A 23,088-nucleotide genomic window follows, 5' to 3' on the forward strand; every position below is an offset into this window, starting at 1 on the left:
TTTCTCCCTTCCGAAATAGCCTCCCTAGGTCTAAGATATGTCAAAAGTCTTCAAAATAGCGTTTTTACATGTATTTGTACCAAGTAAGGTCGGGCCCAGACGAAATACCCTTTCCTGCGCAAAATAGGACTTGGCTCTGTAAAAAATGAACAGTTGCGCCGCAGGCTTAGTGGACTTTGTCTGCAGCCTCTTCTTTTCGTGTCAGGCATCATTTTACACTGTTGCGTCGTGCCTTGCGGCTCCCCATGTGGCGCGGCAGTGTAATTTTCTCTAAGTGAACTTATTTCGTCCTCTTTTAATATCCAGATTTCGTACACGACCTCTGAACACGATCGCGGCTTAACGTATTGGGCTTTTACTAAGACTTCAAAGCTCCAAATTGATCAATTTAGCTCCAAATTAACTTTTGAACTCAGGATCACTTCCTGCAAGGCATAAAACACGTACTAAGTGTAATTCACTATCATTTGAACTCAAACGCACGTAAAAATGCAGTCATTGGAATGTAATACTACGGCTAAATACGGGTTTCTAGCCTAACATCAGAATGCAATGGTACTTATTACTTTCAGCTAAAAGATATATAAGTATAATACATACTGTATAGGTATACTATGTTCACAGTCAGAATCATAAAAACAATAGGTGCAATAGTATAACGAATTCCCTCTGTCCCATCAATTCCCTTTTTAGAGTCAAAACAGAATGATACATTTTCATATTTAATAATAATTTAATCCTAAACTTTTTATTTTATCCTAATAAAATAATTTATAACCACACAAAATTTTTATGATATATTTCGGATCATAAGTTTGAAAAGTCTTCATTTCTTCTTTAAATTTTGTGTCGAGACAAAAATTATAATATAAAATAGCAACGGATGTAGTATTAAGTAGCAAGCATTTGGAGCATGTAAAATTTCTGATTATTTAATGTTTCTTGCTATCTCTTTGGCAATCCTGAATGTATTTGGGAACTAACAGCCCTGCAAACATGCAATATTTTCGATATGTGTAGTCAATTGGGAGCTCGCCATCAAACTTGGATTATAGAAGCAGTTTGCTTCCAAAAATCCACATGGACCTTGATTTTGTCGAGTGCTGTAAAAAGTCAAAAACGGAATTTTCAAATTCAATTTTTGAGAAACTGACGCCAAGAAAAATACAAAGCAATAACATCAACGCCTGGGGCACAGTTGGAAGATGAATGGTTGTGTTTTATATTATGCCACAATTCCTTGGTTGGTATTAAAACCTAGTTTTGTTTGTGCGTACCTAATTTTAAGTTGTCTTTCAATAATGAAGAAATTGATTATATCGTCACATGTACTGACAACAAATTTTTACTGATTTTTTCAATTTAGTATATTAATTTAATTAGAAATATTGTGATTGATTATAAATCCCTTCTTTTATTTTTTAAGTTTGTATAGGGGTAAATTCGAGGATAGAGTTATCTTCGATTTTCTGTTGTGAAACGAGGAACGACGTTACTTGCTACTAGCTCGGGTGAGCCTGAAGATACCCACAGATCGGAACGAAGAACGAACTAATGATATAACAGGTCTCGAGCACGGCCGAATCCGGAAGTAACCAAGCTCGAGTGAGATGAAGAATCGAGGGTAAAGGAAAGGCGGTTGAAGGAGACAAACGAGAAGCCGAAAAATCTGCCATCAGCGGATATTGCGGCACGGATCATGCTCGGTATTGGCTGCAGATCTTATTTTCGTGGGAAATAAAGAAGGCAAAGATTTTTACTTCATTAGACTTGTACTAGGGTTAAATCTCCTCTACTATATAAAGAGAAGAACCCCTTCATTTTTCGCACTCACTTTTTCACGCATAACAAGGCAATAAAATTTACTTTAGCCCACAACATCGTTTTAAGTGTTCTTCAGTTATTTACTCGTTTATTCGGATCCGAGCTCTATCTAGAGAGCTCAATCGAGACCGATCATTGGCATTTAAGTTAAACACAATGCTTACTTACTATCATTTTGGTTTGATCATTCCATCTTATTTCATTTATTGTTCTTTGATCATTTATTGACTTCTTGCTTGTCCCTTCTTTTGCGAGGTTCGTAGACAGGCAGCCCTTCATTTTCCGCAGAGGCCATGCTCAACTCCATATCATGAGCACGGGTGGCAAGCTCTTCAAATGTCATAGGCTTGATTCCTTGCAAGATGTAACGAACTCCCCAATGCATTCATTGGATGCACATCTCTATGCCAGAAGCTTCGCTTATCCTATTTTTGCAGTTGAGGCTTGCATTTCTCCATCGATTGATAAAGTCTATAACTGGTTCATCTTTTTGTTGGCAAGTGTTCGTAAGTTCCACCACGCTCATAGTACGCCTTGTGCTATAAAAGCGGTTGAGAAATTCTTTCTCTAGTTGATCCCACTATCAATGGACCCAGCCTCGAGATTGTATACCAATCAAAAGAATTCCCTTTTAGTGAGCGGACGAACTGCTTGACAGGGTAATCTCCATAAGTCCCTGCATTATTGCATGTATCAACAAAATGTGCCACGTGTTGCTTTGGATTTCCATTGTCGTCGAACTGATAAAATTTGGGAGGTTGATAACTAACAGACATTTTCAAGCTATCGATTCTTGCAGTATACGGCTTTGCGTACGTTAGAAAAGACTTTTCAGCGACCTCCTACATGTCCTTGATAGTTCCCATGTTGAAATTCTTTTAATTGTTCGACGGGAATTGATCCTTCGGAGGAGACATAAAGTTCTTTGGCAAATGAAACTTGTTTTGTTGGAGGATCAGTCTTCTCGTGGACTTTGGGGAGATTCCCATGTGTATAACTTGATTCTCCATCTATCATGCTTTCAGTTATGCTTGTCAATTTTTCAATACGGACATCTTGATCTTGAGCATACTTTGTTAAGCCCTCAATCATATTTGTCAGATTTGCGAGTTGCTCCTCTGTTATGAAGTGTTAGTCATCATTGCCTCCATGATTATTGCAGATGATGAAAGGTAATAGAACTCTTCGCATAGATTGGACTCAGTTTGGAACATGTTATGTGGCGAGACTGGCGTAGATCCAACACTTAAAACTTCATCATCGGGTTGGGTAAGCGTACTCTTGGTCTTGTATAAAGTAACTTAAGCAAGCGACTTCTCCACAACTTCTACGATATTATCTCCTTCTAATTTGCTAGCAGGGGACCTTTTTTCTCCGGATGATGAAGATCTCAAAACATGTATTGGTGCAGACAACACTTAGAGTGCTCGCTGTCCCAAGACGTTCGCCTTGCTTTGTGTGACTGGCCTAAGACTCCCCGTAGTAGCACTCAGGACACTTTCAACTTCAGAAGAAAATTTAGAGTCAGCAGCTTTTGAGTTTATCTTCTTTGGAGCCATCTTAATGATGCAGAATGTTGAGGTTGAGAAGATATGAGAGGTAGAGATAGTCCCATTGGGTGTGCCAAAATTTGTAACAACTAAATTTCGTTCGTGAAAAATAATAATCAAGACAAGAAATATAGCGACAAATATTATATTTGACTTCAAATGATAAGGTTACAATCTCTAGAAGATCTCAAATCTAAAGAGATGTAGTCGTGTGATTCTTCTCCTTATGAATGATGGTTCAAGAGCTTGAGAGCTTAATCTTGAACTTGATGAATTTCAGACTTATGATGCGTCATGAATAATTTGAAGATCGTCACGAACCAGGATTTGGTGTTGGGTTATCAAGAACGGAAGATTTGAAGCCGCCCGCCTATGATTTGAGTTTGCCAGTGGGATTTGACTACAAACGAAGATTGTAGATATGGATGGAGACCTTGATGCTATTCTTTATAGCTTCTTTAGCCTTTCCCTCTACTTACTTGATTGATCCCTCTAACCTTCTCTTTTGACCCCTTTATATAGGTGTGGAGTGGAGTAGCTTCCAAGAAAATCCTATTGGGCCATTGGGCTTGAGGCTCATGGGCCGCCAATTTGATAGAAGACCAATTAACGGGCTAGCCCAATAATATAATGGACTTTTATTTAAATTAATTTATTTTATATTTAAATAATCAATCCAATTATACTAGCCCATAGATTATTTGGATTAATATGTATTTGATATATAATAAAATCCAAATTACTTGTGGATTTAAATTTAATAAAATTTTAATTGTCTGCAGTTATATTTTCGCTTCCATTTTATTTGCTTTATTATTATTCACTTATTAATTTAGATTGCGTGTGATTCATTTTTCAGTTAAAATTGATAGATTATTTTTTCATAAAACATTTGAGTAATCTTATGGCATTATATTTATAAATACTAATCATTTTATCAAGCATGTAGTCCATGATGTTCTTATAAAATATGTACTTTAGTTTTATAATTGATTAAAATAAAATATTATTAATTTGTAAAATATATATCAATTATTTTTATAATATTAGTTACAAATATATGATTAGTAATTAATATATGTTAAAAAAATATCTACCCTAAATGTCAAACTTAATACTTTATAATAGCATATATCATGTTAAATCTTAACTTTTAATTTTTGATAGCTAACTTTATATTTATAATTTAATTTAATTGTGTAATTACACTTATGCAACCAAACGGTGTACTTGTAAATATTATGACAAACAACGCGAGTTTGGGATGTCTCTCTCTGCTTTTGAGTTTTAGTTGATGTGAAGGGAGAGAAACGTGATGGGACCACAATTTAAGATGTTCAATTGACTTATAGCCTGTTTGACCAAGCTTCTTTTTAGCCAAAAGTATTTTTTTTTTTTTTTTGCAAAAAAGTATTTTTGGCCAAAAATTGAGATGTTTGGCCAAACTTTTGGAAGGAACAAAAATACTTTTGAGGAGAAGCAGAAGCAGTTTTGGAAAAGCAGAAAAAAAGTAATTTCTCTCCAAAAGCACTTTTTTGAGAAGCACTTTTGAGAAAAATACACTTAGAAACAGTTTTTTAAAACTTGGTCAAACACTAATTGCTGCTCAGAAGTGTTTTTCAAACTAATTAGACAAACACAAACTACTTCTCACCAAAAGTACTTTTGAAAAAAACACTTTTGAAAAAAAAAACACTTCTCAAAATAAGCTAATTTTTGCAGCTTGGCCAAACGAGCTATTATGTAGTGCAATACATTATAATGAGTAATGATTCGCCTTTGGTAATCGAGGAATTACGTGATATATTTATGTACCTTAGAGTTTGTTCTAACGAGTTATGCATCTTGTTATTATTTACATTAGACTTGCCTCACGATGTTCTGTATTAACTGAACAGGTTTAATGGACAGACAATCCAATCCTTAGAAGATAGTATATAGAGGTGTCAAAAAATCTCGTAAATATATTTAATTAAACACCATCGTGAAAGGAGATAAAAGAGTTATACAGCTCACAGCTTGATAAAGGCATGATGTTTTATGCACATCTAGCAGAAAAAAGAATTGTTTATCTCGTGATGTTTTATTTCTCTATTACCAGTTTTCCTACCATTGCCTGTTTTCTGTGGAAAGTAAGGTAGCTTCGATAGTAGGAAGGATCAGGAATAGTGCAACAAGGATGAAGAAAGTAAAGTTGACTCATAATACAACAATTGGAGGAACACGTCTTACCACAAAATGATACAATAGACATAGGAGGAAAAGAAGAAAAGAAAAAGCTTTTCCCAGATTCGTGAAATATCCTTGGGCGATTTATTGCCCCTACAATCAACAGGCCCCTGTTGCTTGCATTAGCTTCATGTTGCAACAATTACTGTCAAACCTGATAAATTAGCACTTCAAACAAGCAATTCTTTTTGGCACCTCAAACAAGCTTGCGACCACTCACCCACACCAAGAAGTTCTATCTCTTCAACTAGTAAAGCGCCTCTCTTGTTCTTGTCTCACGATAAAGTCTCTTTTTTCCTTTTGCATCTTTTAGCCCCCCTCAAACAAGCAATTCTTTTAGCACCTCAAACAAGTCCCCCTTTTTTTCTGGGGAAAACCTAAAACAAACAATTGCAGGGAGAAACCTGCAATAACAGATGATAAAATCACACAGCCAGGGAAAGGCTTCTCTGACTAGGATGATTATGTGGTTTTATCTCCCACGATTCAGATTCTTCTGCTTCTTCTGGAGGGATGAAAGGCAAAGAAATTTCCTGGATCATAAGGTCACCACAAAATGGGCAATCACTGGCTACAGCATCATCCAGCTGTGACCGGATCTGCAGCATCCAGTTTGGCAAACAATCAATTACGGAAAGCCAGAAACTAGGGCTACATTGTCTAGATGAATCAACATGGAGTGAGCTCATATGATACGTTTTGTCTCAGACAAGATCCTTTCAGTTTGAAATGAATCATCCGTTTATCAAAAACTAAGATAATCAAAATGACGGGGGAAAAAAACTTCTTTTATAATTAATTAGCCACTTAAAAGGAGTGATATTTTATAAGCATAAGACTAACCTTATGCATGGGAGTCACGCTAACTAGTGGTTCTTCAGACAAGCCACCATTTGACACATTCTTAGATTCAGCACAAAGTAAAGTAAGTTGCTTCTGCAGATCCAGAATGTATTCGGCCTGCAATACCATTTTAAGGAAAACATTATAGAGACTGTCAACCCAAGTAATTACCACAAGCAAAGACATTTCTTCCCAAGACATAACAGATGGTATTGGAAGACATATGTGGCCCTCTCAGGGATATTTATGATTGCAAGTATCAACTGCAAGATTATGCTTATTTGGCCTGTTAATTGGTCATTGCGGAAAAGCAGAACGGAAATAGATCTACTCTTCGTTAACAATTATTAGAAGCAAAGATATTAAGCCAAAAGAGGTAACAGATAATATCTGAGCACATTATATTTGGCACCATCACGGACAACTTATCAATGCTAATATTTACGCATAAGGGATATTTTCACGTTAATTAAAGAAGAGAATCTGGCTCATTGCTGGAAACTAGAACTGCAAAAAATCTGGAGAACATGTCTGAAGAACAGGAGGAGGAAGAATCACAAATCAACTAATGAAACCTGACAGTTCTTTACAAGCAATGCTTTCAAAAGTGAAGAGCGCGAAAAATACACGGGGTTCATTGGCCTTGAAGCAAAAAGTAAGAAGCGAAGCGCACACTTCTTTGAAATGAAGCACACAATTTACGGAAAATTTAAAAATATCAAACATATACGAGTTTAGTACTCTAAGAATTAAATTACAATTAAAGTAACTAATTTCAGTATCCAATATACAATGATGCCGATATTAGTCCAATTCCTCAAAGTTGAAATTCAAAGAAGTAACTGATTCTTGCCAGAATCACTTTGTGCGTCATTATTTTTTAATATTTTTCTTTTATAAGAAGGTAAGTATTCACTTTGTGCGTCATTGTTTAAAGCATACACTTCTCTAAAGTGCATGACTTCACCCATGAAGACCCTTACTTTGCATAGCTTCATAGCTTTACGCAACGAAGTTATGGCTTTTATTAACATTGTTTACAAGTCAGCTAATGGCAATCCTTGAACAATAGCACAGCAACACCAAGAAGATGATTTCCATTTCTACATACATTTGTCTGATGAATGCAGCGAGTATATACTGTGACATAAAAGATTTCAGACTTGAAGTCAACTCTTGCAATCCACTCTAGGCTATTTGTTACTATCAGTTGTTCTACGAATGTTGAGCTTCACAGAAAATTACCCATAATCATCTCATACACTTTCTAACAAATGTAATTTATAAGTGTAAGTGCGAAGGCATCGGATCAGTGTTCACCCACCTAGGTTTTGAGAACATTTTCCAACTAACCCAATTTCTAATCGTTTAGTCACTGCCTAAAAGGACCCACTCATATCCATGCAAACTTGTTAAACCAAGAAACCTCTTCAAAATTTCTAAAGACAACTAAATATTGAGAAGACCAGCATAACACCAGAAAGAAAAAGACATTATCATCAGAAACACTATTACTTACTCTGAAAACCTAGCAACCTGCAACATAACTATCTGCATGCGGTTGGTTTAATGGTCAAAGCTTTGACCATAGCCAGGAGGTCCTGAAACTGAGTCTCAACTTTACCCCCATCCCTTGCACCGAATTTCACAATTCCCACAAAGTGAAAATAAATTTTCAAGCAAATAACCTAATACTTCCAGTCGTCATAATTGCACCAACCAAAAGTAACAAGATCATTTTCAACATGGTTTGCCAATGTCAATAATGCAACATACAGATAAGACAATAAAAATGTGCTCTCACATATATGAAGAGATGAGAAGACAAAGCAGTACAACCACTATTCAAATGATAAGCATAAGCTGAGCAGGAAAGACACTCTTCTGTTACTTACTTGAGCTTGATTAGTACACCTAGTCACATGAGCTATCAGGCATTGTGCATGAAACGCATGACCACACGGAAAGACATAGAAGGGAGCCATTGGTCCAACAGCCATATAACCTCTAGTCATTCGATAATCACCACCCACATTTAATATTTTCCGTCGACAAACCTAAAAATGGAAAAATATTGGAGGGAAGCTTAGTAAAAAGGAAAAAAAGAAAGAAAGAAAGCCAAAGGAATGCATGTACAGCAGTCTACGAACAATAAATATTGCAGATACGATGAAGAATAAAATACGAGCAGGCTACACCTATTATCCTGAAGTCTGCGACAGAATCAGATTATATGCCTAAGAGAGGAAGAAATAAGCAATACAGATACAAGCATATAATGGAGGTAATGCTAAAGAAATGCAAAAGAACAAACATCAGGAGAGAGGAGACCATTACCCCACATTGCTCATCCCAATCAATGACAGTATATCGCTGAGCAAGAGCGCTGATGTCATTTCTAATGTTATCGGCACCACGAGTTGCATCATTCATCTCCTGCTTTAATTTTTCAATTTGCTCGTTGTAATCCTCTAAGGATGAGCAAATTGCTTCCTATAAAAATTATTGAAAAAAGTTAATGTAGAAGCAGTTGAACATAGAAATGACCTTTATAGAATGACAAGACAACATAATCACTAAAAGCTTAGCTTAGAGAAGCACTAAAAGCAGCATTGAATCAAGATTTAAGGTGACCCAATGTACACTGTTTACTGACCAACTAATGCTGAAATTACTCAATTGATCTCAGTACCAAAAGAAAAAAAACTAAATTGATCAGAAAAGACTGAAGCTCAAGCAACTCTTAGCTAGGAGCAGAGGCGGATCCAGGATTTTAATTATATGAGCTCATGACTCAGGTTCCAACCACTGAGCCAATCACCTTGTTTGAGTTTTGGGTTCATAGTTCAGCATTTCCAGCAACTTCAGTGGATTTTACAGAGATAAATCCAAGTCTAGGCTAAAAATTATGGATTCTAATGAACCTACATCAATAGTGCTAGATCCGCCCCTGGCTAGGAATTGGAAAACAGAGACTGAAAATTGATTGTCCAAATAAAATGATTTGCTTGATGCAAAGGAATTAAACCATGAAGAAAATGGAAGAATGGGTATTTTCTGGATTTTCTGAACCAATCATAAATTTAGCAAGAGTCATGATCGAATCGGTAAAAGAAAAGATCAAAGCATGGTAGGTAAGGTAGTACAAAAATCTCAGACTCAGCCAAATATTTTGTCTTTTATACCGTATGTGTTGCCTGTTAGATAGTTATGTACATAATATGAATTAGTCCTAGTTCCGCATAGAATAGCAGTATGATATGTATTGTATAAACATGGCTCATTGTATTATAATTAAACAGAATATCAATAAATAGTTGTTTTCCCGTGCATTTTCACATGGTATCAGAGCAACCGTGAGAAATTTCGGTGTGCATAAATTCCAGCGACTCCGGGAAGAGAAAACAGTCAACCGGAAGCCCTTTTTTCTGGCAAAAACAGGTCTGTTCGCAAGAACAATAGTATCTGTCAGTGTTATGCAAAAACAACCACCACCAGAGGTAGATCAAAGCTCCGCGACCAACCCTTAAAAAAATCTCCGGCAGAAAAGGACTCACACGCCCTCACGCGTCGCCGGAAGAATTTCTCCGGCGAAGTTACGACGTCCACACTCCGACGAGTGAGGTTGTTTCCGGACAGATTTTGGGAAAACTTCTTCAGGACAATCTCTTCTCCTCGCAAATCCGAGCCTACCCATTCAATTTAAATCAAATTCTGACCGCTTTTTATATTTTTTTCCGTCGTGAACAGTGATTTCTAGAAATTTTCTGCTTTTCCGGCGCAACAATATAATGGCATTCGTATCAGATGCCTTTAGCTCATAGTCTGTTGGATCCAATGATCCAGATGGTTTCTTTACCGGATTATATTGAGTTTCTTCAGTATAAAACAAGTAAACAGACATCTTCAGGGATAGCTTCCGTTGTTCAAACAGATAGTAGCGTGACTTGTGTCTCCCAATCTTCAACCTCTGAGTCTTGGGTCATTGATTCAGGATCATCTGATCATATTTGTGGTAACATATCTCTTTGCATTACTATTTCATGTTGTCAATCTCTCCCAGCAGTCACAATGGCCAACAAGTCTCAAACCATGGCAACTGGAATAGGTCAAGCAAGTCCACTACCTTCCTCACCTTTAGATTCAGTTCTTTATGTTCCCGGTGGTCCTTTTAGTCTCATAGTCGATAGTCATTAGTCGCTTAGCCAAATCACTTAAATGCTCTGTTTTATTTCTTGATGACTTTGTTTTTACAAAGGAACACAGTACAGGGCGGATCATTGGTACCAGGCGTGAATCAAATGGACTTTATTACCTTTTTTTTTGCAAAATCACATGGATTCACATCTTGTCTTTCTTCCATAACTTGTCCTGTTACTGATTCACCATATTTAATACATAAACGGTTGAGACATCCTAGTTTGTCAAAACTTCAAAAAATAGTACCTGGTTTATCTCACTTGTCACTCTAGAGTGTGAGTCATGTCAGCTTGGTAAGCATTCCCGCTCCCATTTCCCTCGACGTCTTGATAATCGAGTAGAATCACCTTTTACTTTAGTCCATTCAGATGTTTGAGGTCCTAGTCGGGTCAGTTCTACCTTGGATTCCGCTACTTTGTCAGTTTCATGATGATTATTCCAGGTGCACTTGGATATTTTTGGTGAAAAATCGATCTGAGTTATTTTCTATTTCCAGACTTTCCACGCTGAAATTCAAAATCAATTTGGGGTTTCTATCCGCACATTTCATAGTGATAATGCCCTGGAGTATTTGCCTTCCCCATTTCACCAGCTTATTAACTCTTATGGGATTATTCATCAAACATTTTATCCGTACACATCCCAACAAAATGGGATAGCTGAAAGAAAGAATAGACATCTTATTGAAACTGCTCGTACCCTACTCATACAACCTCGTGTTCCGTTGCGTTTTTTGGGGGATGTAGTTCTTACATCTAGCTATCTTATTAGTCACATGTCATCTTCAGCTATCCAGAATCAAGTTCCATTCTCTGATTTGTTACCCACATACCCTTGTTCTCTCTTCCACCCCGTGTCTTTGAGAGCACGTGTTTTGTTCATAACTTTACTCCAAGAAAAGATAAGTTAGCTCATCGTGCTCTTAAGTGCGTATTTTTGGGTTACTCGGGAACGCAAAAGAGATATCAATACTATTCTCCTAACCTCCAGCGATACCTTATGTCGGCTGATGTTACCTTCTTTAAAACCCAATCATAGTTCACAGGTCCAGGTAATCACTTAGATATTTCTGAGGTGCTACCAACTACATCTTTTGGAGATTCAGTCACTATCTCCCATTCATCTTCCTCTATAACTCCAGCTTCACCACCTATAGCTCCAGTTCCACCACCTAGTCTAGTTCAACCTTCTACAGCTCCACCATGCCTGAATTATCATCATCGTCCGCGTCCAGTATCAGGCCCATCTGATTCACGTCCTGCACCTAACCCTACTGATACTGTGGACTTGTCTTCTCTTAATCAAATGATTGCACTACGTAAAGGTATACGGTCCACACTTAACCCTAATCCCCACTATGTCGATTTAAGTTACCATCTTCTATCATCACCTTATTATGCATTTGTATCATCTTTGTCCTCTGTTTCTATCCCTAAGTCTACACGTGAAGCATTGTCTCATCCAGGGTGGCGACAAGCTATGATTGACAAGATGTATGCATTTGTATCATCTTTGTCCTCTGTTTCTATCCCTAAGTATACAGGTGAAGCATTGTCTCATCCAGGGTGGCGACAAGCTATGATTGACAAGATGTCTACATACGAGTGGTACTTGGGAGCTTGTTTCTCTTCCTTCGGGTAAATCGACTGTTGGTTGTCGTTGGGTGTATGCAGTCAAAGTTGGTCTAGATGGCCAGGTTGATCGACTTAAGGCTCCTCTTGTTGCCAAAGGGTATACTAAGATATTTGGGCTCGATTACAGTGATACTTTCTCTCTCATGGCTAAAATAACATCAGTTTGCCTTTTTCTATCCATGGTGGTCGTTCTCCATTGGCCTCTCTATCAGTTGGACATTAAGAATGATTTTCTTCACGGTGACCTTGAGGATGAGGTTTATATGGAGCTAGTGTTGTGAAGAGCGTGAAGTGAGGAAAAGCGACAAGCCCCTTTTCGCTTAAAGCGTGAAGCGAGAAGCAAAGCGCTCGCTTTTTTGAAGTGAAGCGGAATTTAAAAAAAATATTAAAATAAATATTGCAGAGACAACACATGTAACTGCATACAACACATGTAACCGCCAATACTAAAAAAAATTGGCAGTGAGACTACGAACAAAAGATGAATAATTGAAGGAAAAAAAAATTTGTAGCATTTCACTGCAATATTAAGGACTTAAATGAAAATAAGAAGAAGAAGAAGAAGAAGAAGAAGAAGAAAATGAGAAAAAGAAGAACTGAAGGGGAAAAAAATTTGGCAGCATTTCGCTGCTATTTTAAGCACCAAGAAGAAGAAGAAGAAGAAGAAGAAAACATACCTGGGCTTGACAGTGTTATTAAAAGCGCTCGCTTCTCGCTTTAAGCGTTGAAGCGACGCGAGGCGCTGGGCTATCGCTTTTCTGCTACAAAAGCGACTCACATTTAAGAAGCGCACGCTTTAACAGCTTAAGCGAGAAGCACCTCGATGGAAAAAGCACAAAAAGGCATGCTTAAGCGACGTGAAGGCAACTGCTAGGGTTTTTTTAAAAAAAATTGGCAAATAAATCATCTGTTAACAAATAAACATACGCTTTTCTGCTGCTCCAACTCCAGCGACGATTGCTGCTCCAACGATTGCTTCTTCTCGCTCTTCTGTTGCTCCAACTCCAGCGACGACTGCTGCTCCAACGACTGCTTCTTCTCCAGTTCTCTGTAAGTTTCTTCTTCTCTCTTCTTCTCTTCTTCTCTTCTCCTTCTTCTTTTTCTTCTTCTTCTTCTTCTGTTCGGCTCCTTTTTTTCTCCTTTTTTTCTATTTTTTTCAATTTCTATTGCTCTGTTCTACACATCTAATTTATGTTTGTTCTTCTACCCTATTTTTCTTTTCTTTTTTCAATTTTTTTTCACTTTTTAAGCGCTGATTTTGTGCCCTAAAACTACGCTCTGTTTTCTGGTTTATTGCTCTGTTTTTGTGCCCTAAAACTATGCTCTGTTTTCTGTTTTCTGCTAGTGCTCACTATTCTGGTTCGTCAAAATTAACTGTTGTGGTTTTTTTTTTTTGGTTGTTGATTGTAGTAAATTCAATTTTATTATTCAATGGCATCAAGCAAAAAAAGAGATCCAGCTTGGGCGTATGGAGTTGTAGTTGACAATAGTAACACAAGAGTGCAATGTACCTTTGTCAAAAAATTTATAATGGTGGAATACATCGTCACAAGAGACATCTAATCGGTGGTTTTAGAGATGTCAAAGATTGTCCAAGTGTTCTGGATACTATTAATAAAGAAACTAGAGAGTATGTTGAGAAAAAAAATGAGTTAATATGATTAATCTTCTTGATGAAGATAGTCAAATGGATGAGAATGACCTTGAAGTCAATGATATAATGATGCCACCTCCCTCTAAATCTCAAAGAAAGAATTCAACAAGTGGAAGTGGATCATCCACCGCCGGTAGCAATGTGAAAGGTCGTCTTAATCTTTTTTTCTCACAAAAACCAAATGAAAAAAGAAAGGGTGTAACTATTGACTTAGATTCTTGTAGGAAGAATTTAAGGGAGCGCGCTGTAGATGCTTTTGCAAGGTGGATGTATGATGCGGGGCTACCTTTTAATTGTGTGAATTACACCGATAGTTTTGGTGAATTCATTGAGGTCGTAGGCCAATATGGCCCAGGAATGAAACCCCCTACCTATCACGAAGTAAGAGTTCCTTGTCTAAAAAAGGAGGTGGAGAAGACAAATAAGATTGTCGAAGAGCATAAGGCGCAATGGAAAATATATGGTTGTTCCATTATGATGGACAAATGGACTGCAAAAAATGAAAAAATGGTCATTAATGTTTTGGTTAATTCTCCGAGAGGTAGTGTGTTTCTTGAATCTTATGATGCTAGTGACTCCTCAACCAATTCCAATAAAATGTTCAACTTGTTTGAGAAGACAATATTGAAAGTTGGACCGGAAAATGTGGTTCAAGTTGTTACTAATAACGCAAGTAAGAATAAAAAGCGGGTGACATATTGAAAGATGTTTTCCCAAATATTTTTTGGACTCCTTGTGCTGCACATTGTATCAACTTGATGTTTGGTGACACTTTCAAGTTAGCCCCATATTCTACAGGTGAACAAGTGGTTCTTATTTTCTATTTTAAGTTTTTAACCTTCATGTTAATTGCTTATACTTAACTATGAAATTTGACTTCCTACAATTTTTCCTAAGGCGATCAAGATACATTCTTACATTAGTCAAAGGCCGTTGTTGTTGAACATGATGAGGAGATACACAAAACAAAGAAATTTGGTGAAACCGGCTAAGACAAGATTCGCAACAGCTATCTTGACCTTGCATAGCTTTTACCTGCAAAAGCAAAATTTGCGAACCTTGTTCTTGTCAACCGAATCGAGTGAGAGTATCTATGCAAAGGAAGCTCATGGGAAAGAAGTTGCGAGATTTATTATTGGTCCATATTTTTGGAATGACACTGTTCAAGCACTTAAAGTTGGTAATCCTTTGGTTATTGTACTTCGTTTGGTGGATGGAGAGAAAAAACCACCAATGGGATACATTTATGAAGCCATGGATAGGGCTAAAGAAGCTATTGAGAAGGTATTTGATCATGATAGAAGGAAATATGAGAGAGTGTTTGAAATCATTGATAAAAGGTGGTATGATCAGCTTCATCAACCTTTACATACAGTAGGGCATATTTTGAACCCCGGATTGTTTTACACAAACAATGAGAACAAGACTTTAGATTTAGACGTTTAGAAAGGGTATCATGCATGTGTTGCGAAGTTGGTTCCAGATGAAGCGATGCAAGACAAAATAGGGCAAGAGCTTGGTGTGTATATGTAAGCCGATGGAATTCTTGGATTAGCTTCGGCCATTAGAGGCAGAACCAAATTGACACCAAGTGAGCAAGTTTTTTCAATTGTTTTACTCTTTAGAGCTTTAACTTTTAAGTTATTAACTTCTAAAATAATACTTCTACAGTTGAATGGTGGATGCAATTTGGTTATGAAGTTCCAAACTTGCAACAATTTGCTATTAGAGTTCAAAGCTTAACTTGCAGTTCATCCGGATGCGAGAGAAATTGGAGTGTTTATGAACATGTGAGAAGCTATATTACATTATTACTAAATTAAAGTTTATCTCAATTGTCCTAAGTACTCCTCTTAATTACTTTCTACATCTTATTATGCAGATTCATACTAAGAAGAGGAACAGGCTTGAGCTAAAGAAACTCAATGATCTCGTGTTCGTAAAATATAATAGAACATTGGCTCGTCGTTACAAAGCTCGCAATATCATTGATCCAATTTTATTGGATAACATTGATAAAGCAAATGAATGGTTAACCGGAGGCTCCGAAAATCATGAAGAAGAAGAAGAAGAAGAAGAAGAAGAAGTGTTTGAAGGAGAAGGCCTCACTTTTGGTCATGTTGCTATGGCAAGTGGAGTTGAAGAGAATGTTTATGGTTTTAGGGGAAGTACTTTAAGGAGCAAAGAAAGAGTATCTACAAGTATAAGTACATGTACAAGTAGAACCTTAATTAATGAAGCCTCCGATGAAGAAGATGATGATGACCAATATAATAACTCGAACATGATGACACTTCAAGAGTTTGGAGATCTTGTTGAAGAATAGGATGTTGCTCCTTTTGTGATTTTGTTTTGCATTTGCTTAATATGTTATGACTTTTAAGGATTATTCACTATCTAGTTTTAGTATCTATTATTTGCTTCTTGATTCAAGAATTGAAACATTTGCTTAATATGTTATTTTTAATGAGTTCTTAGCCATTTATCTATGCCTATTTTATTTTTTTATTTATGTGTTAAATTGCGCTTCACATGAAAAAAGCGTGTGCTTCGCTTCGCGCTTCTCGCTTCGGTGAAAATTGAAACCCTGGTCACTTCAAACATACCTGGCTTGAAAATTGAAACCCTAGTCGTTGCTTGCTCTGCTGCTCGCTGATTTATTAAAAAAAACTGAGCTTTTTTATTTATCAATGACTTAAAAGACAAAAGTGAGCGCTTCCATTGCTTCTTGCTTTTTTGACAAAAGCGGACGTTTCAACCTACCTGCTACGCTTCACCCTACAGAAGCGACAGAGTGGCACCTCACTTCGCTTCACGCTTAAAGCGCTGAAGCAAGCGCTTTTCACAACATTGTATTGAGCAACCACCTGGTTTTGTTGCTCAGGGGGAGTTTAGTGACCTTGTATGTCGGTTGCATCGGTCCCCCTATGGTCCAAAGCAATCTCCTCGAGCCTGGTTTGGTAAGTTCAGCACAGTTATTCAAGAGTTTGGCATGACTCATAGTGAAGCTGATCACTCTGTGTTTTATCGGCATTCTAATTCAAATCTCAGTATTTATCTGGTGGTTTATGTTGATGATATTGTTATTACCGGTAATGATCAGGATGGTATTACTAAGTTGAAGCAACATCTCTTTCCGCACTATCAGACTAAGGATTCAGACAGATTAAAGTATTTCTAGGTATTGAGATAGCTCAGTCTAGCTCAGGTATTGTAATCTCACAATGGAAGTATGCCTTAAGACATTCTTGAGGAGACATGAATGACATGTTGTAGACCTGCTGACACTCCTATGGACTCGAATTCTAAACTTCTACCAGGGGAGCCTCTTAGCGATCCTACAAGATATAAGCGGCTGGTTGGTAAATTAAATTACCTCACAGTGACTAGACCTGACATTTCCTTTCCGGTGAGTGTGGTAAGTCAGTTCCTGGATTCTCCCTGATAGTCATTGGGATGTAGTTGTTCGCATTCTTTGATATATAAAATCAGCTCCAGACAAAAGAATTATTGTTTGAATATCGAGGCCATGAGCAAATTGTTGGGTACTTAGATGCTGACTGAGCATGATCACCTTCTGATAGACATTCTACGTCTGGATATTGTGTGTTAGTAGGAGGTGATTTGGTATCGTGAAAGAGCAAAAAACAGAATGTAGTTGCTCGGTCTAGTGCAGAAGCAGAATATCGAGCAATGGTTGTGATAACATGTGAGCTAGTTTGGATCAAAGAATTGCTTAATGAGTTGAAATTTGGTGAGGTCAGCAAGATGGAACTTGTGTGTGATAACCAAGCTGTCCTTCATATTGCATCAAATCCGGTGTTCCATGAGAGAACTAAACACATTGAAATTGACTATCACTTCGTCACAGAAAAGATACTCTCAGGAGATATTGCTACAAAGTTTGTGAAGTCCAATGATCAGCTTGCAAATATTTTTACCAAGTCTCTTACTGGTCTTTGTAATAGTTACATATGTAACAAGCTCGGTACATATGATTTGTATGCACCGGCTTGAGGGGGAGTGTTAGATAGTTATGTACATAATTTGAATTAGTCCTAGTCCCACATAGAATAGGCGTATGATATGTATTGTATAAATAGGGCTCACTGTATTATAATTAAACAAAATATCAATAAATAGATTTTTCTCCGGTGCATTCTCACATTGTCAACCAGCACATGCAGGACCATCAAACTTCTCATTGAGACCTACCAGTTGCTCTTAAATTCCACATCTCTTTTCTTCCTTATTATTTTCTTTGACTTTACCTTTAAAACTTCAACTGGTTGATCAGAAGCAGCTATCTATGCTATTTTTCCTTTGACAGGGAAAAGATATATTTAAGGTGAGGCTGTAATTTATCTGGTAAGCTATATTACAACTTTCCAATGATGAAATATAAAGGATTAAAACCAATAAATATTAGAAGCAGTGAAGTATTAAGCCAGTGGAACTTACCTTGAAGTCATCAATTAGAGCAAAGTCTGGGAAGAAGGGTAAGATGTCCTCAATCTTTAATAGACCATCAGTTTCCTTGAGAAAAGCAATTGCCTTTCTTATATTCTCCCTTTTGGTTCCTTTTTCCTGCTCAATGACATGCTTAGCAATCATAAGCCAAAGCTTCTTCCTCAAGTCCTCATCATCTTCAACCTTGTCTGCTTCAGCCATCGCAAGCTCTGGATCAACCTATTGAATTAAAGGAAGTTGTGAACGGTGTCTTCTCCACTAAAGACTTATAGAAAAGTTTTTGAAAGTGATGCCAAAACCTGACAGGATCTATAGGTGAAGCATAGAATTTCTGCGTAACACATACATTTTTTATTTTTTTTCCTTCTCCCGCATCTTATATCGCTAAAGTGTGCACCGTGCTTAAAACCCAGTAGATGTTGGTGTTTTCTTAAAAAATTCTCCTTTGGAAACATTGGCTCAAATACTCTTGAAAGCATATTGTTACTTTCAAAAATAAATACAAAGCCTAAACAATAATTCTAAATATCAGTAAGCAAATAAAGCAAAACAAACCTTGGTATTTAGGACTAAATTAGAATCATAAAAGAAACAAGTTCAGTCTACATCAAGCATTGGGACCAAAAGGAAAAGACGAAACAATCCGTGGCAGTAGAAATTAGAAAGGAATGTTTAGATGTGATCCAAGCAATCAAAGTGTGGACATTTGATGACTATATGATTAGCTCAACGCTGTTTGTCTAGAATGAAAATATGTCATTTTTCATAATACATACACCTTAAAACTCCACCATGGCCTTAATTTTTGGAGCAACAACTTGAATACAAATAAATAAGGAAGAAATCACTCAGATAAATTTTGTTGGATTTTACACTTTCTTTTTTCTCTTTATTTAGTGTATGTAACAAGTAAAGCTTGTGCTTGACTTGTTTTGTTTTCCTATGCATGTGTCAAGCAACAGTTAATAGACCAACCTCATCCCTTCCACTCTTCCATTCAGCTTAAGCCCAAAGGACAATAAATGATGCATGAAAATTGCTAACATGACAAATCAGCTTGAGGAGAGAAAGCAGAGAGTGAAAGGCCATTTTTGAAGTTGCTTCACTATTTTGAGCAGTGATCAGACGAACTCTTCAGCTTCACAATAATATTGTGCCAATGTTCTAGATATAGAATTTGATTTTTCCATATTAAATACGAATATTAAATTGATCTAATCATTTTATGTAAATTCAAATTTTGGTTTCTTGCTTTATTATCGAAACAGAATGTGCATTTCTAGAAACTCCAAAGAAATAAACATCCAGCAAACAATAGAATAAGTGAAAACAGGACAATTTCTTTGGTTCCCCCTTCTGTGTTTGCAGGTATTCACTATCGGATCAGAGCGTGCGGCGGACGTCAAAACCGGTTGGTGGCAGCGGGAAATCGACTAGGTTACTACGGCAGTGTGGCCTTGACATTTACGACGATTCACCCAGGTTTCGCACTAATCGGGAGTTGGTACCTCCTGTTGATCGATCAATATTTCTGTCTTCCTTGTTGGTATCCAATTAGTTTGCGATAGTTTAAGCCTAATTCTTGCCTACAATTAATTAGTGCATCTGCCTGAATACCTTTCTTGCTAGTAAATGTTTAGGGATTTCTGGACTGTAATTTGGATTCTTAGTAGCTGTTCTGTTGGCCTTCTTTTATATATCTATTGTTATCACTAGTGGTTAGAGCTATAAGTGCTAGACCTCCCTCCTTTAGTTTAATCCTTTTTCTGTTTTAGGGATAGTTCTAGCTTAAGTTTCCTTAGATTATAGTGGTTGGGGTGAGTGATGGTAGAATAAGGTCATGTCTTCGTGTGTGTGGGGGGGGGGGGGGCAAAAGTGGCAAGGGAGTCCCTAGGTTGAGAGTGGGGTCCCGGAATATAGGTATTTTGACAGGGAAGTCTATAGAGTTAGCAAAGATCCTCCAGAAGAGGAAGATCACCATAGCTTGTGTTCACGAGACAAGATGAGTGGGTTCGAAGGCGCGAGATGCTGATAGGTTTAAATTGTGGTACTCAAGACGCGAGAGGGGTAAGAATAGGGTAGGTATCTTGGTTGACAGGGAACTTAGGGAGCTAGTGGTATAAGTTAGGAGCTATGTTGCTCGGACTCTTCAAAAATGTTGACGGGTGCATGTCGGATCCTCCAAAAGTAGTGCATTTTTGGAGGATCCGACACGGGTGCGGCAATATTTTTGGAGAGTCCGAGCAACATAGATTAGGAGGGTGATCGACAGGCTGATGGCTATTAAGCTGGTTGCGGAAAAGTCTACTTTAAACGTGATTAGTGCTTACGCGCCTCAAGTGGGTTAAGCATAGGAGGTGATTTCAATGGTCACATTGCGGCGACCTCTAGGAGTTATGACGCTGTGCATGGTGGCTTTGGCTTTGGCTTTGGATTTAGGAACGGGGGAGGTACTTCGTTGTTGGACTATCCTAAAGCCTTTGATTTTGTGATTGCTAACTCGTGTTTTCCGAAGAGGGAGGAGCACTTGGTCACATTCCAGCGAGAGGTGGGGTTGCAAGGTTATACCAAGTGAGAATCTCACGACTCAACATAGGTTATTGGTGATGGACTTAGAGATCGTGAGGAAGAGGAAGAAGAGGGTTGTGTATGGTCAACCCAGAATCAGGTGGGGTGCTTTGACTAATGACAAAGTGCAGGAGTTGGGGGGGGGGAATTGTTGGCTATGGGAGCCTGGAGAGGTATAGGAGGGCTAAGAAAGAGGCGAAGTTAGCGGTTACTATAGCTAAAACTGCGGCATTTGGGCGTTTGTACGAATAGCTTGGGGCCAAAGGCAAGGACAAGAAGCTATACAGACTAGCCAAGGTGAGAGAGAGGAAGGCCTATTATCTAGATCAAGTAAAGTGTATCAAAGATAGAAGGTAGAGTTTTGATGAAAGAGGCTCAGATTAGACGAAGATGGTAGAGGGTGATAGGGACATCGTGCTGGGCGACTTGGAGCACTCCGAGATGCGCCAGGATTTCGGGTATTGTAGGCGCATAAGAGTAGAGAAGGTCGAGGGAGCTCTGCGTAAGATGCACAAGGGTAGAGCTACTGAGCCAGATGAAATCCTTATGGAATTTTGGAATAATGCGGGTAGGGCAGGTTTAGAGTGGCTCACTAAGCCGTTCAACGTCATTTTTATGACGAAGAAGATGCCCGATGAATGGAGGTGGAGTACGATGATCTCGCTATATAAAAACAAGGGAGATATCCAAAGTTTCAATAACTATAAGGGGTTGCTTAGACATATGATGAAAATTTGGGAAAGGATGGTTGAAGTGAGGGTGAGGACCAGTGTGTCCATTTCTGAGAACCAGTTCGGTTTCATGCCGGAGCGTTCGACTATGGAATCCATTCACCTTGTGAGGAGATTGGTAGAACGGTATAGAGATGAAGAAGGACTTGCACATATGACAAAGTCCCGAGAGAGGTGCTCTAGCGATGCTCGGAGGCTAAAGGGGTGCTAGTAGCTTACATTAGGGTGATTAAGAACATGTATGATGGAGCTAAGACTTGGGTTAGGACAGAGGGAGTAGACTCGGAACACTTTCCGGTTGTGATGGGATTGCACAAGGGATCAGCTCTTAGTTCATTTCTATTTTCGTTGGACGCATTGACGAGGCACATTCAAGGTGAGGTGTCATGGTGTATGTTATTTGCTGATGGCATAGTCTTAATTGACGAGACGCAGGGTGGTGTTAACGAGAGGCTGAAGGACCAAATTGAGCAGGACAAAGACGGAATACTTGGAGTGCAAGTTCAGCAATGGTACCCAGGAAAAGGATAAGGAGGTGAGGCTTGACACGCAAGTCATCCCCAAGAAAGGTAGTTTCAAGTACCTTGGATCTATAATACAAGGTAACAGGGAGATTGATGAAGATATTACGCATCGTATCGGAGCAGGATGGATGAAGCGGAGACTCGCTTCCGGTATCTTGTGTGATAAGAATGTGCTGCTGAGACTTAAACGTAAGTTCTATAAAGTTGTAGTTAGACCGACTATGTTGTATGGAGCAGAGTGTTGGCCGGTCAAGAACTCTTATACCCAGAAGTTAAAAGTAGCTGAGATGAGGATGTTAAGGTGGATGTGTGGGCATACCCGGTTGGATAAGATTAGGAATGAAGTTATTCGGGAAAAGGTAGGAGTGGCTCTTGTGGAGGATGAGATGCGGGAGGCGAGGTTGAGATGGTTCGGACATGTTAAGAGGAGAAATACAGAAGCACCAGTTAGAAGGTGCGAGAGGTTAGCCTCAGTGGTTGGTAGGAAGAGTAGAGGTAGGCCTAAGAAGTCTTGGGGAGAGATTATTAAGCGGGACATGGCGCAGCTGAAGCTGACTGAGGACATGGCCCTAGACAAGAGGGTGTGGAGGTCAAAGATATGGTAGAAGGTTCGTAGGTAGTCGAGCGTTTCTCTTTGTCTTACTCAGTTCGCTAGCATTAGATATCCTTTTATTCATAGATTGCTATTAATACCTACAGTTTAACTGCATTCTTGGATTCGATCTTATTTTATCTTGCTGTTATTCCTACTTGTTGCAATTACCTTTTCTTTTTCGGTTGTTCTCTAGCCGAGGGTCTATCAGAAACAGCCTCTCTGCTCTTCCAGGAGTAGGGGTAAGGCTACGTACATCTTACCCTCCC

At 38.2% G+C, this 23,088-nt stretch overlaps 3 protein-coding genes across 9 annotated transcripts in view; 2 read left to right on the plus strand and 1 right to left on the minus strand.

Moving 5' to 3' along the window:
- Positions 1 to 4,037, plus strand: part of LOC104238970 (uncharacterized) — a 42,916-nt gene extending 38,879 nt beyond the window's left edge. Inside the window, exons 3-4 of one of the 5 annotated variants that reach the window (XR_714006.2) lie at positions 1,021 to 1,243; positions 1,427 to 1,493. Coding sequence is in view for 3 of the 5 variants with exons in the window: in XM_009793495.2 (XP_009791797.1) it covers positions 3,897 to 4,000 (104 nt within the window). In the remaining 2 variants the exon portion in view is untranslated. Of the gene's footprint in view, positions 1 to 1,020; positions 1,329 to 1,426; positions 2,954 to 3,896 lie in introns of those variants that run through there. The other 4 variants (XR_011403027.1, XM_009793495.2, XM_009793496.2 and 1 more) reach the window with 4 other exon arrangements.
- A 1,517-nt stretch (positions 4,038 to 5,554) lies between these two features.
- The window catches only part of LOC104238972 (vacuolar sorting protein 18), a 46,320-nt gene continuing 28,786 nt past the window's right edge, over positions 5,555 to 23,088 (minus strand). For all 3 annotated transcript variants that reach the window (XM_009793505.2, XM_009793504.2, XM_009793502.2), the window contains 5 exons: positions 18,396 to 18,623; positions 8,784 to 8,939; positions 8,342 to 8,503; positions 6,447 to 6,563; positions 5,555 to 6,202 (listed from right to left, as the gene is read on the minus strand). In XM_009793505.2, the coding sequence (XP_009791807.1) occupies positions 6,029 to 6,202; positions 6,447 to 6,563; positions 8,342 to 8,503; positions 8,784 to 8,939; positions 18,396 to 18,623 (837 nt within the window). In that variant the 3' untranslated portion in view covers positions 5,555 to 6,028. The remainder of the gene's footprint in view (positions 6,203 to 6,446; positions 6,564 to 8,341; positions 8,504 to 8,783; positions 8,940 to 18,395; positions 18,624 to 23,088) is intronic.
- On the plus strand, positions 14,133 to 16,421 carry LOC104238971 (uncharacterized). The gene is made up of 2 exons (XM_009793501.2): positions 14,133 to 15,724; positions 15,817 to 16,421. The coding sequence occupies exons 1-2, from the start codon at positions 15,617 to 15,619 to the stop codon at positions 16,258 to 16,260; spliced, it is 552 nt and encodes a 183-aa protein (XP_009791803.2). The 5' UTR covers positions 14,133 to 15,616; the 3' UTR covers positions 16,261 to 16,421.

The sequence above is a fragment of the Nicotiana sylvestris genome, chromosome 10 (genome assembly GCF_000393655.2).
Source record: "Nicotiana sylvestris chromosome 10, ASM39365v2, whole genome shotgun sequence".
NCBI classification, from domain to species: Eukaryota; Viridiplantae; Streptophyta; class Magnoliopsida; order Solanales; family Solanaceae; genus Nicotiana; species Nicotiana sylvestris.